This window comes from Lytechinus variegatus, chromosome 1, assembly GCF_018143015.1.
Source record: "Lytechinus variegatus isolate NC3 chromosome 1, Lvar_3.0, whole genome shotgun sequence".
NCBI lineage: Eukaryota > Metazoa > Echinodermata > Echinoidea > Temnopleuroida > Toxopneustidae > Lytechinus > Lytechinus variegatus.
Window position 1 is genome coordinate 38,014,847 of NC_054740.1, and position 20,522 is coordinate 38,035,368.

Sequence of the window (20,522 nt, forward strand, 5' to 3'; positions counted from 1 at the left end):
AAATATAGAAGAGAAACTTTCTGGGGTATATGTGTGCAGGAATCTGTAATCACATACTCATTATTTCTGATAGCTTCAAAGGTCATTTGTCCAATGTATATTTGACAAATCATGTAGAGTCCAATTGATATGCCTGTTAGTTGATCTTGAAGCCAGTTGTCCATCAGCTTGTAGGCTCTCGTATCAATGATGTACATTATTATCCTACAGTTATGTTCTGTTCAACAAAAGGTTCTTCTGGAGGCAAGATTTCACTGTCCAGGCGCATTCATCCAAGGTCCACAAGACTCCTGGAAGATCTGTCCCAGAGATGGTGCTAAAGGTTCATTGTCTTGTGCATGACCTTGAGACAGAGGTCACCTCTTGAGAACAGAGATGAAAGCATCTTTGGGCACTTCAACATTGCCAAACTTCTTCATCCTCTTCTTCCCTTCAGCCTGACGACGAAGGAGTTTCATCTTCCTGGTGATGTCACCTCCATACTGGAAGTAAAAAAATCGAAAATAAAGTAGCTGTCACCTCCGCACTGGAAGTAAAAAATAGAAAAAGATGTCCCCGCCAGGTTTGAAATCATAAATTTAAAGAAAGTGTATTCACTATAAAATCATGGGTAATCTTATTACTAGATCACCAATCTGATAAATTATCTCCAGGTTATATTATTTCGTTGAAAGAAGTGAAGGGTTACACTAGAACATTCACATGAGAAAAGCATATTTCTAAAAAAATATTTTGCTTTAATAATGACTTCATGCATACCTTGTTTATTTGTGCCACTTTTAATTTTTTTTTAATAATATATTCTCAAGGGGAACAAGGTCTCTGTTACACATTTGAGCAAATGTCAATGTGTAACATATGGACTTTTAGTAAGTATTGATTTTTTTTCTAAGGGTTTTTTTTGGTATAATTTACACAATATTAAGTATATTTCATCATGTGAATGTACATAACGGTACACGGTCTTTGGTTGTTTTTCTGAAACAGATTATGTGTTGTATAATTGTAATATAACCCAATTATTTTTGAAAAAACAGTTCCTTTGCATTTAAACCAAAGACAACTCACAAAATTAGACTGAAATTTATGTAGTATGGTAAACAGTGAATATGGGCCCAAAAATGGGCCTGTTGTATGGAAACATTAATGTAAAAGGTGGAATGGCAGAGTTACTATCTGTCAGGTTTAGGCAATTGGATGAGAGCTCATTACTGGTAAAAAAAACAATATTCCTGGACCACATTGCACAAAATGTAACATGGTATTTGCTTGAATTGTGTTGTGCTATGAAAGAAAGTTATACTTAAATTTTAAGAAATATATTTTTTTTCTTGTGGAGTTATCTACTTCAAGTTTGGGCAAGATTAGAACACAACAGCTATGCAAAATACACTAATTATTGTAACAGACACCCAAAACAATAAAATAGAAATGAATCCTATCACAAAAATTTGATTATATTTATGTATGTACTTTTTATAATTGATTAGTTTAACATTTTGTGTAAGGTATATATAAATTCTTAGAATCTTAGCCAGTTTTTCTTTTCTTCAAATAAATGTGTGTATGATTAGATTTAGTTTGTAATTAACCTGCCTTGACAAATCAAGAATTTGAATAATTTTTCTCAAAATTCATATTTATATTTTGAACATTATATGTCTATCAATTTATGTCTGGTGTTGGGAGATCTGTACTTAAAAACTGAAATAATTTGTCCAGTCTTCTAGACTTTAAATCAACATGTTATGAATTGCCAAATTTGATGATGGCTGTCATTTCTTCCCTGTAATTAACCATCTGATGGAATCCACCCTTTTCTGTATGCCACTTATATGAAAGTAAAATGTTATTTAAAGATGAAAACAAATGACATGAATATTAAAAAACAAACGAAAAGGTTACTTGGGGTATTTTTATGAAATCGTAATATCTTTGTTTTATGTAATTTCATGAATATACCATGCAAACTTGCATTTAGATATGCTGTTTTGTCTGTCCAAGGAGTAAGACTGACAAATTGAAAAAATGGGATCCAGAGATGGTGTAAAGTCCACTGACTTGAATAAGACATGAACACTGAATTAGCCTTCAAAACCAAGTATTTTACGAATACCTTACAATGCAAGTCTCATATACAATTGAGATCAGTCAGCACAAATAGATGAAAGCAGCAGCATAGTTTTAGTCACTTCTGATTCCTTGAATAGGCAAAATGTCTGTCATAATTTGTGAGATTAAATGTTTTATTGATTGGGAAACGTTGATAAATAAGATATGTGTAGTGGTAAATTTGTATAACTTCTTGTTCATATAAAGTACCTGTTGCCATTAAAAGTCATCACTGTGATATGCATATATTCCATGATAAAGGAAGGAAAAGATTATTGAAGTTTTCAATAAAAGAAAATTAATTAGAATGTAATTTGTAATTATCTATGGTCGTCATACTAGTGTGGAAACTACTTTATTCCTCGGACACATGATTATCACAAATTTCTTCTTACATCAAAAGTTTTACTTCATTACATTGCAAAAAAAATCCCTAAAATGTAAACTTCTTGGATCAAGGATGGTACATGTATGCTGGTAGATCAAGATACAAAATCTAATCTAATATCAAGTTGCATTTGGTTTGGTTTAATTGCAACTCTTTTTGCAATTGGCCACCTGATCTCTTTATACAGAGTTTCAAATGCAGCACAAAACTAATTATTTTGGTAAAGAAAGAAAGATGGATGGAAGGAAGAAGGAGAGATGGAGGGAAGGAGAGAGAGAGGGGGCCAGGGGGGGGAGAAAGATAAAAGACAGGGAGGGGTAATTTTATTACACCATCAATACTAAACCTGTTTTGTCAATGATCAATTTTGTATGATTACTGTTTGGTTAAGATCATTGCTTCATCGAATATCAACTTGAGCTTTATGCAGTTTGATGACTTAACAAGCGGAATGCCTCTGGCAGTCTTGCCTGGATTTCGAAATTCGATATAGCAGCAGTGCTTACTTTGAAAGCAGCTATTGAATAATCATTCACAACAGAAAAAAATCATATAATAAAATACTATGTCCATTGACCCAAATTGACTTTTGACCATGATCATGTGATCTAAGAAGTGTGCAAAATGATAATTTATACTTGATTGCCCTTATGTCTATGTTTCATGAAATAGATCCATAAACTTTATGAGTTATGCCAATTCAACAAATACGCCCAACATGACCAAAGTTCAGTGAACCCTAAATGACCTTTGACCTTGGTCATGTGACCTGAAAACTCGCACAGGATGTTCAGTGATACTTGATTATTCTTATGTTTAAGTTTCATGAACTAGATCCATAAACTTTTAAAGTTACGATGGTAATTCCACAAATACCCCCAACATGGCTAGAGTTCATTGACCCTAAATGACCTTTGACCTTGGTCATGTGACCTGAAACTCGGGCAGGATGTTTAGTAATACTTCATTATCCTTATGTGTAAGTTTCATGAACTAGGTCCATATACCTTTTTAAAGTTATGATGCCATTTAAAAAACTTAACCTTACATGTAGGTTAAGATTTCGATATCGATCCCCCAACATGGTCTAAGTTCATTGACCCTAAATGACCTTTGAACTTGGTCATGTGACCAGAAACCAAGGCAGGATGTTCAGTAATACTTGATTACCCTTTATGTCCAAGTTTCATGAACTAGGTCCACATACTTTCTAAGTTGTGATGACATTTCAAAAACTTTCAGTTAAGATTTGATGTTGACACCGCCGCCGATGTCAGAAAAGCAGTGCCTATAGTCTCGCTCTGCTACGCAGGCGAGACCAAAATGCTATGGTCTAACAGCAACTTCGTAGTTTTTCCTTCATTGTCTAATTACCATCTGGTATATTACCAGTACTAATCTAGTGAGTAGTTAATGCTGTTATACTTTAAAGAGCAAATTCAGATACCTGAAAATGGTATCAATGTATGATGTGAACTGGTAATTTAAAAACTACATCCTGAAAGTCTCAAATCATAAAATCAGCAGGAATTATTTATCAAAACATTTGGAAAAATGTTTGGAAATGATCACAGGTGGACTGAGGAATTTTCTCGCATGATGAGATATGTTCTAAATATCACTGTTTGTAACATATCCAATGCATTTCATTCAATCTGTTTGCTGCTTTCCGGATTTTTTGGTAAAAACACAGCCATCCATATACATATTTCATCTTGACTTCGATTTTATTTTACTTACATGCTCACAATATTCTCTTATGTCATTAAGACAAACTTAAGAAGTATTGTTAGACCAAGTGAATATTAGACAAATTTTAATTGGGCTGCAAGGCAATTAAATCAAATGGTTATTAATGAGTGAATGGATTGTAGTCTAACCCTAAAAAGACTGGGGGCTGATTCAGCCCCCCCTTGACATTTTTTGCGATAAATCTGCTGCTTGAAATTTTTTGACCTCGTTGCTCGCTGACATTTTACTTCTAAGTCTCACGCAACTTTTGAGATAAAAATTGTGACCCCCAGATACGCGGTTCTGAAATTACGCACATTTTGTAAGTGCATGCAGACCCCAAATTACTCAAAAACGTGAATTTGTGTACAAATCCAATGCAAATAGTGTTTTTAGCCAAAATTCATAAATGTATCATTATTTTTCCTTTTACTGCTTAAAATTAATCGATTTTATCTTTTTTATGGTCAAAATAAAGTCCCCGACAATTTCCATTGAAAAAGCAATAAAAAACAAAAAGTCGAAAAACAGAGAAATACATAAGAAATTTAGAAAACAATAGATTACATAAGAAAATAAATGTGATGTTGAAATTTTTTTAAAAATAAATTTGGTCAGATGCCTATCTAGAGTATGTGAAACAAAAATTAGCATTTAAGGGGCATTATTTCATTAATTAGAGCAAACTTATGATTTTATGCATAAATTAGCATAATTAATGAGGAATGAGATTTTCGCAGGATTTGATATCAGTTTTGTAGATAATGCCATCTGTAACGAGCATGCCAATTTTTGACGCGATGGACGACCGAGATCATAAGGGGGGGCTGAATCACCCCCCCCCCCGTCTTCTTAGGCGTTGAAACAGCCCAGTCTATTTAGGGTTAATTGGACAAGGGAGCCGTTTTATAAGGCTGTTCGTTAAGTTAAGAGCGACTTTAAGAACGACTGGTGATCCTTTCTTGTGGTAAATGGTATATTCATAGGCGATGGTTCAGCGCATAAGAAAGGATCACCAGTTGTTCTTAAAGTTGCTCTTAACTTACAAACAGCTTTATGAAACACCCACAAGATATAATGCGATGACACAAGAAAGATCAAATGAACCTGTGGAATAACAAATTCTTTAAATTCCATAGACTGTACAGCTGTCACTGGTTGCCAATAAGTTAATAAGATCAGATGGGTGTTTCATAAAGCTCTTTGTAAAGCTATGCCCGACCTTACGCACCATTACAACATGACCTTATGTGCCAGGTCAGTTACATAGGGATTATCCTGTAGCAAAGAAGGGGCCACCAGTTGTGCAAAATGTCACTCATAACTTACAAACAACTTTATGAAGCACCTACCAGACCAAATGGCAGTGGAATTCATCAAGAGAAGCTACTTACACATTTGGCAAGAACATTTTTCCTGAGTGCCCTGACATTCTCCCTGGCAACGATGCGACTCCCGATGGCGGCCTGTATGGCTACCTCATAGAGCTGTCTTGGGATGCTCTCCTTGAGTTTGTTGCAGACAGCCTTCCCCGATTCCCTGGCCTTGTCTTGGTGAACCACTGTAGCTAGTTCCTCTACCTCCTGACCGTTGAGGAGAATGCTCAGTTTGACCAGGTTGGCTTGCTGATAGCCACAGTCCTCATAATCAAAACTTAATAGGGAGAAAAAACAATATTATTACTAGTGATTGACAAATTTGTGTGTAAATTTTCTTTGTGATTTGCAAAATGCAATTGATAATTTTAACATCTTCGTAATTGATGGCATATTTTTTTTTCATGATATATAATGTACATATAATGTGCATACTAGACTATGAAAAAAAAAGATGCGGCACAGCCAATGATTTGAATAGATCTATAATAGAAATGAGTGAACTATCTGTCTATGAAGGTCACATTTTGTGTTTCCCTTGGGTAGAAACTATAGACATATTTCACTTTAGTATGCCTACTCTGTGAAAACAAGAGTGTTGCTAAGGCGAGCACATAATACGCCCATCTGTAGCACGGAAAATGGAGCTATTGGTCAAGCAAGAAAAGTAGAAGATGGCGACTTCACCTTTGACCTTCTGACCTCAAAATCGATAGAATGGCTAGGATCCATGCTAGGATCATACACACCAAAGCCTAGGTTAAGTTAAAACTGAAGTTCTCGCATTTACAAGGACTGCAGAAGGGTATTATGTCACTGTGACCTTGACCTTTGACCTCAAAATCAATAGGCTACCTGGGATCCATGCTAGTATCATACACACCAAATTATATGAGCCTAGGCTTAGTTAAACTGGAGTTTTACAAGGACTGCAGAAGGGTAAGATGAAAATATGTCAGTGGCCTTGACCTTTGACCTCAAAATCAATAGGCTTCCTGGGATCCATGCTAGTATCATACACACCAAATTGTATGAGCCTAGGTTAAGTTAAACTGAAGTTATCACGTTTACAAGGAAACGTTAACGGACGGACACCAAGCGTGATACTATAATACGTCTTGTCGAGATGGGCGTATAAAAAGGCATGACCCAAGTGAAGTTGGTAGATAGAGAGAAGGAATAGAGCAAGCCATACATTTGGTTTTTACTCTACCCTAAAGAAGACACACAGGACTGAAATCTGCCACAATATCCTTACCTAGCATATCCTGATGATATTGACTTGAGTTGATCAAAGAAATCCACCACAATCTCGTTGAGAGGTAGGCGGTACTTGAGAAGAACTCGCTTGGTATCAATGTAGGTGTACTCTTCCTGTTCACCTCGCTTGCTCTATGATGGAGAGAGATTGAAAGAGAGTGAATGAGAGAAAAGAAATGAAGTCATGTGGTATCCATATTTCATAGTGACAGTATCAAAGCCATCTGCCTCACTCCTATCCCATATTTGCACATACATTTTAGTTTTTGGTCGATTGTACAATCACATCAAAATGCCTTATTGACGAGGTCTGATGAAGTTTGCAGCCTCGCAAGTGAGACCTCGCAAAAACCGTTAAAATCTCATGATTGTGAAAAATACGACGTTTTCACCAAAAGGCTGATTTTCATTTTAGATTGCCCCCAAGGCATCCTTGATCAACACTTACCAGGCATAAACTAAGTATCTTGCTGATGTGTTCGTCTGGTGCTATGATGGTTCCAATGACCATAGGCTCTAGATACTCCTCTACCCTCTGAGCATCTGGAAACTGTAAAAGAGCATAAAAGAGCAGACCTAACAACCTCTGGGAATGAAAAATTGTATTCTGTGATAAAAAAGAGTTTTTTTCCCCAAAAAAATGGTGTATTTCATAATAAAATGCTTGGCGCACTCGCTCATCGCGGCGCTCAAGCTGCATCCCTGTTCTTGCAGATAAAAAAAAAACATTTAAATATGTGTATATCTCACCCTGCTTTTAACAACATGATTGAAAAAAAAAAAGTTACCTGAAATTACATTGATCTAATAACCATATTTGTGTAAGTTTTACGAAATAGAGACATATATAGATGATTTTTCTCAATAAATTACGATTTTGTAAAAAAAAAAATGCATTTTTTTAAGAAAAAACCTACTGCCGTACTGTATTTTGGTTGCAAAAACGTACTAGATACGCCAAAAACGTACAGGTTAGCAGGTCTGAAAGAGAATACTCAAAAAGAGATTTGGAGAATAAAGATAAAGTACTGTATATTTGCCAGGTGGAAAAATGAGGTTATCACTATTAACTAGCTTATACTTTCTTCATCTCTATAAAACCATGCACATAGTCTAACACAATAGTGGTCAAATGTAAAAAAAAAAAGAAGTTAATTTATTTCTCATATATTGCTTCTCTGTATAAAATACAAATATCACACTTTCAAATTAGTATCAGGGAGATACAATATTTTCAAGCTTTGCGACAAGGTTTACCAGTTAATCCAAAATAAATTCCTTAATTTTTCAAAAGTTAGTGCCAAATATTTGCTTCACTTTTAAAAGGCTATTTACTGAGATGCCATTGAAATATTTGTGTGTTCATTTATCAGCAAACAAGAAGAGATATTTTCTGTGTTTTTTTTAAATCAAACTGTCCATTGTTACCACCCAGACTGTTAGAAAGCTAGATCTTATTTATGATTCAAACTTTTAACAGACCAATTAGTCTTTTAGAGGGGACTTCTCCACTCCAAATACAAATGTGGCCAAAGCCTCCTCCTCGTATTATTCTGAGAAAATGTAAAACTTACAACCGATGGATTATAGACCGTAATCTCTGGATCAGGTCCATACTCTTGTCTATTGGCCTTGGTGTCTTTGACAACAGCCTTGAATGGAACACTGGGTACAGTGACGATGACGTTGGCATTATGCTCCTGCTCTAGACGCTGGTTGAAAACCTCCATATGAAGCAGGCCAAGGAATCCTAACCTCCAACCTTGACCTAAAGCAGGACTGGAAAATGATTTGAACTCATTAAAAGTTTCTCTTCAGTGAGACAAGAAAAACGACATTATATGTATAATCTTGGAAAGAAGTTTGAATTCTAAGGAAAAAAAAAGAAAAGTTAATATCAAGAGTTCACATTATAATGCAATTAAGGAAGAATAATTGTAACTAAAAGCAAATGATTGCAATTCAAAATTCCCTAAAATGCCATCAAAATATCACCCTCAGACCAGTACTCATGGGGTGATTTATATAAATGGAATGAAATCTCAAACTATCAATTCATTTTTATTTGAATAAGAAGCCTGATTAAGCTGGATCAAGTCTTAAATATCCAAAAGAAGATGTAATGACAGAAACAAATAAAATAAGGAATAGGAGAGCAATTTTATCATAGAAAAGTATTTTTTCAAACCTATAAATTGAAAGAAAAAACAAAAAAATTGAAGAGTATCTTACCTACTATCTCTGCTTACAGAAACACTGCTATCATTGAGAGTTAGTTTATCTAAAGCAGATCTCAAGGCAAGATACTCTGACTGATCAATTGGATAGAGACCAGCAAATACCTATAGAAGAGCGAAGAAAAAAAATGTTGATTGTAGTTGTTATTTTCACCCATAATGTAGATATCAGGAATCTTTCGCATAAAAATCCTGTCTTACATAGTTTGTCAAGAAAAATATATTCATGTAAATGAGCAATTATGAATAATTAGAAATTGGCTTAAAATTGCAAATTTGCAGTCAAGATAAAGGGAAAGAATTCTGGATATTGATTGGGTTCTTATGATCACAAAATTATTTCATTCCCCAACCGGTGTGTTGGCTCAGTTGGTAGAATATCACCATCGGACAGTCAGGAATTTAAGCCCAAAGCCACATCAGACCAAAAAAAAGGAGTTCAAAGATGGGAGTTGCTGCTACCCTATTTGGCGTTCAACAATTCAATGGATAGAGCAAAACTGATCTGCACTGCACAGTGGCTGACTGGCCCATGATCAATTGGGCAAATAGAATTTTCAGATTTCATTTTGAACAATAATAATTTTAATTTTCTCTCTTGTTAATTGAAAATGGGAAAGGGGTGAAATAGAAAATATTTTCTTTACAACAATAAAATCTAGCTCTCACACTTTGCAATTGGATAAAATGGAAATTAGTCAATTGGTTTACAGAACCTGATTGTCTGCCTAAGCACTAACAGGCATAGTGCCAAAATACATGAAAGCATGACTCCATGCATACTTGCATAGTATAAACAAATAAATACATGATTGAAGTCTTATGCAATACCTCGTTACTGGATCAACATGAAAGAGCAAGCGGGGTCGGATCCAGGTTACAAAAGCTAGGGGGATTTACGAAAAAGAAAAAAAAATCTGCGCCTGATTGTAACATATACAGTTCATACCATTGGTCTAGCTGGTTTGAATCCTGGCAGTGGATCTACGGGTTTATTGGGATGGTAGTAGGTATCTCCCATATGAGCTTCTTTGATGTTATATATTCCTGGTACTATGTATCCAACCTGGCCTGCATACCTGAGATCAGGATGAAGAAAAATACATTTTCATATAGAGTGCTAAAGACCCACAGAGAGAGCTGTGAACTAAATATTCAGGTGTGGATCCAGGGGGGAGGGCGGGGGCACAGGGGGCATGTGCCCCTCCCCCTTTTGAGAAGAAAAACCGAGGTGTGCCCCCCTTTTGAATTGAAGACCTTTTTTTTGCTTGTTCAATTTTTGGGGGTACAAAATATCCTTAATTTGTGGTTGAAAATCTTTTTTTTTTTTGCTTGTCAAAATATTCCTCAAAAAAATAGGCACACCCTTTTAGAAAATGCTGGATCCGCCCCTGTAAATATTAGACTGGTTTTGACAAGATATGCAATATTAAACAAGATTAAAAGTTCCTCCATATAGAATAGTAGAAAATAGAGGGTCAGTGGCTGTATTTATTTGTGTGTAAGTGATAGAGGTGGGAAAGCGTGAATGAGAAATACTGAGGGGAGAAATTTGACAAGCAAATAATATATGATTTCGTACCAGAAAAAAAGTTGACAAGCCCCCCCACCAAAAAAAAATCGTCAGACTGCCCCCCCCCCCTAGGTACGTAGGTACTCTAGTGCTCAAGATCATACTCATTAGCATCATAATGAAAGAGAAGACAGGAAGGGGTTAAAATGAGAGCATCTTTGTATCAACCCGTCTTCCACTCCCATTCAATTCCCATCTCTCCCCCCTTCCCGAATGTACCCCCACCGCCCCCCTCCCTCTCTCTCTCTCTGCAGGTGCATAGGGCATGAGAACTCACAATTCATTTGTAGGGGTAGCCTCAGGATGCATAACCCCCACCTCCTGAACCTCATGGGTCTTCCCAGAGTGCGCTGACATGACCCTATCTCCTTTCCTGATGACCCCATCTACCAGGGCAAAGTTGATGAATGCACCCCTGTATTGGTTATACCAGGAATCAAGAAGGAGTCCTTTCATTGGTCTTTCATGAGAGGATGGTGGGCTGTTGGTAGAAGATCAAATCAAATCAAAGCAAACTTTTACAGCAAAGTTTAAGTATTCGCCTCAGGTGTCACAAAAATTGCTCCAACAATTGCTCTTGTTTATTTTAAAAAAAAATTTCAGAAGACATAGGGTTAGGATTGTGATAGGGTTTTGGTTTTCTGGTGCAGATTTTCGAATCCATATTTTTTTCCCAAAGTAAATATCATTGAATCTCTATCCCTAATCATTCCCCTTAAAGGAAGAGTGAATTGTGTGTGGGCTCTCATTGACTGTGTGTTATATAGTCTTATTTATATACGTGTTAAGATATCTACTAATACTACACAGAATAAATTGACTTATAATTGTACTTGTATAAACTAGAATGTTTTGAGAGGAAAAGTAATTGTTTTGCTACTTAGTAACATAATTATTGCGGTATAAATGTATTTAGTTAATTGAAATTGTTATCATTCGAGTGGGTCTATATTACTAGACTACACTAGCATTATGGGTCAGGAAACTGGCCAGGTATGAGTAGCTGAGGACTCGAGATGGCGCTAATGGTTCGTATCTGCTTGAATGATTATAACCTATTTGTAATGATTGCGTAAAGTCATGGAACTTGAGGTTATGAATTTAAAATAGATCCGGTATCACTCATTCAAAATTAGATCAATTATGTGAAGATCATTATTCCCTTATAAATGTTTATCCTGCATGCATTAAAGATTCTAAATTTTAAAAAGAAAGTAATCAAAGAAAGCACAGAATAAAGGATGGTATTCATGATAGGTTTTATGAGGAAATCAACTTACGGAGGAACCCTTTCAATGACAGATGGTAATACTCCATCGATCCCTGTTCCTACTTTAGCTGATATCTTCAGGACTTCATCTTCTTTGATGTCAAATAAGGTGTCTAGCTGCTTGGAAACTCCTTCTGGGTCAGCAAGCTTGAGGTCAATCTGTATGCACACGTTTCAAGATTACAATTTCAATTCCTTGAATCTATTCTATCCTTTACTTCAATTTCAAGAAAAATATTTCTGACCACATACACCAGCTCATCAAAAGATTTGGGTAAATGATAAATTATTTCTTTCCAAGTAAGATTCAACCTAAATACACTTCTTTGAATTTGGGGAGTTCTATTCACGACCGAGTCATACACAAGACTTTAAAAATGGGACCTTCTGCCTTCCTGTCAGGCGCTCGACAAGAAGACAGAAGATGGAGATGGGTAATGTGATAAAATATCATTTTATGCAGGGTCACCGTCTCACTGAAAAATTAGGTAATAGCTGAATTGTCTGCCCTGGGTTAATACAATCCAGAGTTATTACTGTATCTAATTTTCTGGTGTATTTTGTCAAACATCAATATACATCATTAAGTGTATTTTTATATGTTGAATATGCTGTTGTTGCTTTATTATTTTATGTTTGTTTTGTAAACTGGAAAGTATTGTTTTTTTTTTATCTTTGTATGTGCATTTTTTATGCGATTAAAGGGGAATGAAACCTTTGGAACAAATAGGCTTGTGTAGAAACAGAAAAATCAAAGAATAAGAATAAAGACAGTTTGAGAAAAATCGGACAAATAATGAGAAAGTTATGAGCATTTGAATATTGCAATCACAAATGCTATGGAGATCCTCCCATTGGCAATGCGACAAGGATGTGTGATGTCACTGATGAACAACTTTCCCTTTGGTGGACTATAAAATACCCTCAAAATGTCTCTTTTTGCTTTTTCTTTTGATGATACAAACTCTTTATCCATGATGTATTCTTAAAAAATATGTATTACATGCCCTCATGTAGAAAGAACACATGATCTATGGATAGATGTGATAAAAGAGGCAATTCAAGTGAAATATATACTTAAGTAATGGGGAGAGTTGTTCACACGTGACATCACACATCTTTGTCGCATTGCCAATTTGCTATCTCCATAGCAATAGTGATCCCAATATTCAAATGCTAATAACTTTCTTATTATTTGTCCGATTTTTCTCAAACTTTTGTTGATCTCTTTCTTTGATTTTTCTGTTTTCACACAAGCTATCTTGTTCCAATGGTTTCATTCTCCTTTAAAGAAGACTTTGAATTGAATAAACAAATTTTTCTGATGACCAAGAAGAAAAGAATGGCAGAGAGAAAGTTTACTGATTAAACAATTTTCCATTCTATATACCTTGTTGATAACAGGGATGATAGTCAGATCAGATTCAAAGGCGAGGTAGAAGTTTGCAACAGTCTGTGCCTGGACTCCTTGGTTAGCATCTACTAACAGTAAGACCCCCTGGCATGCTGCTAATGATCGAGACACCTCGTAGTTGAAATCTACATGACCCTACATGAGAGAATGATAATGATTGGAAATATTACTGATCAGTTTCAAGAGTTACATAACATTACCTTAGTTGGTGTGAATACAATGGAAAAAGGTCATTAATTGCAATAAGAAATCACTTCTTTGTGACATGTCTTGACACAAACAATTCAATTCAATAATCATCATAATCAATGTACACAAGCAAAATGCACATAAGTGAGATGCATAAATGAAGTTTGTTACATAGAAGATCATGAGACTTAGAACTACAGCAACAACTTTGCCTCTTTAATAGAGCAACTCATATTTCTTTAAAGGATCACAAGCTGAGCAAAAGTTTGGAAGTGTACAAAATTCTTGGAGTAATGTGTCAACAAAAAGGATCACTTCAAGGCTTCATAATAAAGAGAGATACAACAATATTTATAATCAATTTCAATGAATTTATTATTGCATACCATAGACTTCCATCTCCAATCAAATGTATATTCCAGTGTCAGGTCTTGAATAGGAAAAGGAATAAATGATGATGGGTGCATCACATCAAAAATTTATGGAACTAATTTTCATAGAAAGATTGAATTGTTGATTTATTAATTGTCATCATCATATCAAAGAATACTTACAGGTGTATCAATGAGATTGAGCAAGTATTTCTTTCCCTTATAATGGTACACCATAGATGCAGTCTGGGCTTTTACTGTGATACCCCTTTCTCGCTCTACTTGAAGTTTGTCAAGGACTTGTTTGTTGTCTTCCTTTCTTGAAATTGTACCTGTAAAATAAACAAGTTTGTGTCAGTCTTAGATCAAACGTATTCATGCAGGGTGCTACATAAGCACTTGCCCGACTGCCCAGGGCAAGTAAATGTTAGAGTCGGGCAAGTGTTTTGAAGTAAAACACCGAAACTACTTGCCCAAACTGGGAAAGCAAAATTCTCACAGTAGAATGATCAGGGCAGGTAGATCAGTTCATGTCAAAAGAGAGAAAAAGGTCAATGGTTTTAACTGCAAAAATTTCTTTTGAAGAGGTAAAACTTTTCTTTTCAAGGATTTTTTTCGGGAAAGTGAAATAGATTTTGGGGCAAGTATATTCCAACTATTTGAAAATGTACTTGCCCAACTCGGCAAGTGCTTCTAAAAAGTTATGTAGCACTCTGTCATGGTTTGCGATATCATATTCTCTAAGAACATTACCCTCAAAATCTGTGACCTGCTCACTTTATAGTATATCACAGCAGAATCCTATGTAATTGCAGAAACCTGCTGCTCAGAATAAAAAAATTCTGATGTATATCTACATGTACTTTCTGCAGCAACTCAAAATACAATTGGTTTATCCACTTTTATATTACGTATGAGTAAGGTGTCATCTGGAATTTGAGCAGTAGTCAAGCATTGTTGCCTAAGTAGTACCATTTCATGATGTCACTGAAAAAATATACCACTGGAGCATTATTAGCACAATCACTGAGCAAATGTTGATTCTGGATAACTTACCAGAGTAAGCTATACAATTTACTTTCTCATGTAGACAATTTATAGAGAGCAAATGAGGCAAATAACTGCTATGAAAGTTAATGGTGAATCCAAACTAGACTTTGCATCATGAATTAATTTCGGGAAGAAAATAATAGCAAATGCTCTTGGAACATTATAAATTATGGTAATTTTTTTATACATAGATATCACTCTAGCAGTATTAAAGTTACCCTCACACAATGATCAAAAGCAATTTATTGTTCAATAATATTGTGAAGCCTGTGATTACATAGTTTACTGCAACCAAATTCAAAGATCTTAACAATTGTGATAATTTTTTTAAATACCATGTCATCATTTACGTATATAAAAATTATTGATTTCATCATTAGTCACTCACCAGTTAATTCCAAGAGTCTGTCTGCTAAGGTACTCTTGCCATGATCCACATGTGCTATGATACTAAAATTTCTGATATTCTCAACAGGGAATTCGGACATGTCAAGCTTGTTCTCATCCTGGTGCATAGGTAGGTAGGACAACAGAAAAAGAAATGAAACAGCATTTCTACTAAAAAGTATTACCTTAATATATTCTTTATTAGCATTATTATCACAGACATTGCTCAAAACTTACCTCAAAATTTCCTAAAATAGTGAAAAATAAGGCTTAAATGCTCCATAAAATCATGCATGCATATTGGTCCATTTCTACACTGTATGGGCTAGTGGCTAAAAATAGGCATTTAAAAGTATACTGACCGAGGACTGTATGAGCCTCTGAAATTATAGATAATCAACTTGGCTGCCAGAAAATGTGAAGATGTCACTAAGTTTAAATACATTGTTCACTTAAATACAAAAAGAAAATTTCAGGCCAACTCAGGTCTTGTTTACAAAATTATGGAATGTTGATTCAGAATGTCTTATTTAATATATTCACATGGATTTTCAAAAAACTCCAGGAAAAAAAAATTGTGCACACACTTGACTTGGAAATGAAATTTGAACTTTCAAATTAATTTTGTTCTTGGTTATTTAAAAATTAAAGTACTTGAGAATCTTGCCCCAGGTATAGCCATAGCATAGGCTAATTCATTGTGATAAAACACAATAAGGCATACCGGTACTTGTATTGAACAGCACTCATTTTCAATTGATAAATGAAATGTTTGCCTTGCCCTTGCTTGCCTTGCTTAATTTGGCAAATGTCAACCAAAGAAAATAAAGTCTAGGCCTAGGTCAGATAGGCTGATCTTATTCTTGAGGACGCAATGATGATGATTTTTTTAGATATGTCATATACGGTACTTCTTCATCATTGACTATTGTGACATATCTAAAAAAATCATCATCATTGCGTTCTCAAGACTAGGCTGATCTGGCATAATTTACGCCGGTTGAGATATTAATTTGGCATAATCGTGATAAAGTCACGATATATATTGTGCCATTTTCAGCCACTCACCAGATCATGTAGAAGGACCAAGAAAAAAATTAAGAGGTTTACAAAATACACCAACCTGTGATTTTGTCTGTGTCGCCAATTTACCACTGTCATCTAACGCCAACGGGACTCCATTGCCAGCCCTCCGGGAAGTTACGGGTAGCGAAGTGTTCAGTGATCGCACGACAGATCGGGCAGATCTGAACATATTATTGACATTTCTCCATGCTACGTGAGTTGATTTACAAGTATGGCATGCATACTTCGTAAATATACTATATTTGTACATAACTGGTAGCAATTTATTTCACAGGATAAAAACATCTAGGCTTTGTTACTTTTATTAACGTTACCTCGCATCGTCTGCAGCTGCATTATTAATTACCGGTACGTACCGGTACCGTAATTCAATCTATGCACACTTCAAAAAACAATTACGGTACCGTACGCCGGGCATAAGATAAATAAAAGTGATAACAAATTTGTGTTGATCGTCATCTCTGTGGAATGGCTTAGAAAGACCCCTCAAAGAACTCTGAAAGACTGATGGATATTTCTTGTCTTACTGGTCTTATACTAGTCTATAGAGATCTTTCAATGGTCTTTCAGAGATCTTATGCAACAAGTGATCTTTCAGAATTCTTTCCATGGACTATGCCTGGTCTTTCAATGATCTCTCACAAGTCTTACAGTGATCTCCGCAAAAATCTTGAGAGACTGCCAAAAGATCATTGAAAGACTATTAAGACCTTTGACAGTACATCGAAAGACTGCTTAAAGACTGCTGAAAGACCATTTTCCTGTAAGACCATTGTAAGACTGTTTTGAACCGTTTCAAAAGTTTTGGAGCCCATCAACCATGAAGACCACTGAAAGATTGGTCAGGACTCGTGCAAGACCTTAAAGGCCATTGTAGGTTCATTGAGAGACCTCTGCAAGATCAACCAAAATTCATGTTCTTTCAAAGGTCTTTCAGCGGTCTTGGTCTCTGTGGAATGGGGGTTTAAGTAAATGAAGGAGCTGATGATGTCAGTTTCACATATGAAATATGGAATCTTCATTTATATAGCATATTTTCATTTTGCCTCATTATAATGTGAAACAAAGTCAACTCCTCCTTGAACACATTTTATCAAAATTAAGAAAATCTGGATAAAAAGAAATAATTTTTCTGGCATTATCCTTGCTTGTTTATGGGGGAGGGGGAACATTACAAAATACCTGTTAGGGTTTTTCTGAGATCAAAGGATGATAACTTATTTAGAGTCCCTTTTGGAATGGTGTCCAGGCTTATAATATAATGTGCATGCAGTATATAATATATTACCACATTGTTCAGATAACATAATCACCACATTGTTCATCTCAAGCTTTAGAGCACGCACTACTACATATTGCTCAATAAGGACACACGTTCAATGTCACCCCGGATCCAGCAAGGTTATAGACACATACAGGCAAAATTGTTTTAGTTGTGTACAATGGTGACCCCAATGAAAGCAATATGTCTAATCTGGCTAGAATGACCACTGAAATGTCATATGTGTGATGACCCTAACAAGCATCACTTTTCATCAGACTAAATCTTTGCAACCCCCTTCCTTACCCTGAAGTTAAAAAAAATGGTTATATAAAATATCTCGTAACATAATATAATTAAACTTTCTACTTCACACAAAAATAAATAATCCACTCAGCATATCAAGTAAGCAAATAAACAAATCACTTCGTTCAAAAGGGCTTCATTATTACTTTTATTGAGGAAAAAATCTGAGTTTGGCATGAATATAATGCACATATATATTCTTTAGCTATTTACATTGTAATAAAGACAAGATTACATAGAGATTAGCACAAAACTTTCAACATATACACCGCCTATAATCCAAGCCTACATAAACACATAACAACTCTCAATAAATGTCTTCCACACTCAAAGTACCAAATCTAATTCTTGTAGACTTGTTTAAGTTAATAATATAATAAAGTAAAATGCAAACAGTATTTGTTTGGATGGTAGGTACATTGTTACTCAATTCCCAAGAATAAAGCTTTCAAAATTAAAAGAAAAGTTTGAATCTGAAGTCTAAGTAATTACTGTGAGCAAATGTTCATGTTTTGCATGTCAGACCAATTAAAACAAAAAAAAATCAAATATATATCAAACACAGCATACAAAAACATTTACTTTCCACACATTACAAGACTTTTACTTCCAACATAAAACAAAGCTAGATTGCAACCCTGCAATCAAACTTTGCAAATTATATATTTCAAATTATCAGTAACTTAGCAGAATTTAAAATAACTATGACTTTGACTCACTACATCAAATAATTTTTCACTGAGAAACAAATTGTAAGTAGAAATTGGAGAAATGTTATTTCGTGTTGAAACATACAATTTTTTAGATTTGAAAAGCAATAACAAATGTAATAAGAGAGAGTGGGAGTCATGGCACAGAGAGAGAGGGGGGTATGGGGAAGAGAAGACAGCAAGATAAAGATTTCCAAAATGCATTGATATTAAAATGAAAGAGAGGGAGAGAGTGAAGAGACAGACAGATCAAATATGAAAATAGGAGAGAGAGATGGAAAAGGGAAAAGCAATAGAAAAACAGAGGAAGAAACAAGTGACTAAAAGTAATTGAGATTAAAAAGAAACAAGATTGGCAAGTAACATAATTCAAGAGTTTCAATATCCTTCATTTGAGAATACCCTTTAAAAAAATACATAATTATATTCTTTTTAGCTATTTTGGATTCAGAATGATTCAATTTAGAGTATCACACTTTCTAGAATCTCTCAGTACAATGCAAATAATTATCAATGAGTCATTGCATGATTTTGCATCTAATAAAACATTTTGATTTTTTTTTCTTTTTTTTAAGTTTTCAAACAAACTCTCTTCACAATATTTTCAACAAAATGCATCTACAAAATGAACCAAAACCAGAAACAGATACTCCCTTCCTCTATTAGAAACACTACCATACAAATATCTGGGCCCTATTTCATAAAATATGTTACTCTTATAAGCTACTGAAATCATGTCACTTGATTGGTTAATAGTAAACTTGTAATTTATCTTTTATGAAACAGGGCCTTGGTGATCTATTGAACAAGCTTTTTACACACTTTGGACGGATAAATAGTAAGATTTGCATTAGAGTGAAACTATAGGATGAACCCAACTAAATCAACAGAGACAAAAATGGTCTCACATTAATCAAGGGCATTATTCTGAAGACTATGTTAATATCTACTCTATTCACATAATAATTGCTTTCTAAATAAATCCTCTAGAGATACAACTTTAAGGGTATGCTTTCTAATTTGAGAGGTTTTAATCATTTCGTTTAATCATTATTCATTTGAACTTGTACAGTATGTCCTTTTGTAAAGCAAAAAATGAGAGGAAAATAATTCTATGTTTGTTTTATTGTTGATATTGCCAATTTGAGTAGTAAAAGCTGATTATATGAGACCTTCATACAATACTGTAGGTCACATGGTTTGCCTTGCTTAGCTTTCATTAGAAGGAGCTTTGTATATAGATGTCTTGTCATGTGTCATGGTCTTTTCAACTTAATTTCTCATTACACTTTACACAAAAATCGTAAGTAGAACTCTCTACACTTTCAAACAATCTTTCACCACTCTCTATTATCAATATCAAGTGATGGAAAAATAGATAAAAGATATATCTCTGGAAAATAAATAAAGAACAAGACACAGAACACTTTCTTATATAATCTCAGTAAACAAAGAGTGTTTTAAACTAATTACTATCAAAGCCTGTGTGTTCTCAAAATTTTCCTTTAGAGAAGGACAAGTTTGAAGTGATCTTGCACAATAGAAAAAACATAGAACATCATTGGTTGAATAAATGTAGTGAACTTAGCTATTTGAGGCCTGTCGGAATACTTTCCTTTAAATGTGTAAAATTATATTTAAAACACTTTCTCTATTTCATTGAGTTATTTTATCCATACAAGCAAAATGAGAATATATGATAATCAATTTCAAAAGTTCCTGAAATTTTCGAATTTAAAAACCATTATTCTTTAATTCAATTATGCACAGCATATCTGGTTTTATTAAAACAATGATCATA

General features: G+C 34.7%; 2 protein-coding genes across 2 annotated transcripts in view; one reads left to right on the forward strand and one right to left on the reverse strand.

Annotated features, from left to right (window-relative positions):
- LOC121413376 (ATP-dependent (S)-NAD(P)H-hydrate dehydratase-like) overlaps positions 1 to 1,462 on the forward strand; it is a 16,978-nt gene extending 15,516 nt beyond the window's left edge. The window contains exon 11 of the mRNA XM_041606170.1: positions 232 to 1,462. The gene's annotated coding sequence lies outside the window, so the exon portion shown is untranslated. The remainder of the gene's footprint in view (positions 1 to 231) is intronic.
- LOC121413367 (translation factor Guf1, mitochondrial-like) lies at positions 29 to 16,941 on the reverse strand. The gene is made up of 13 exons (XM_041606161.1): positions 16,482 to 16,941; positions 15,360 to 15,477; positions 14,105 to 14,253; positions 13,338 to 13,496; positions 11,958 to 12,106; positions 10,955 to 11,158; positions 10,054 to 10,183; positions 9,100 to 9,209; positions 8,442 to 8,646; positions 7,316 to 7,417; positions 6,866 to 6,999; positions 5,626 to 5,884; positions 29 to 482 (listed from the first exon to the last, which is right to left on the reverse strand). Exons 1-13 carry the CDS (start codon positions 16,692 to 16,694, stop codon positions 357 to 359), a joined length of 2,058 nt encoding a protein of 685 aa, XP_041462095.1. The 5' UTR covers positions 16,695 to 16,941; the 3' UTR covers positions 29 to 356.
- Positions 16,942 to 20,522: the final 3,581 nt, after the last annotated feature.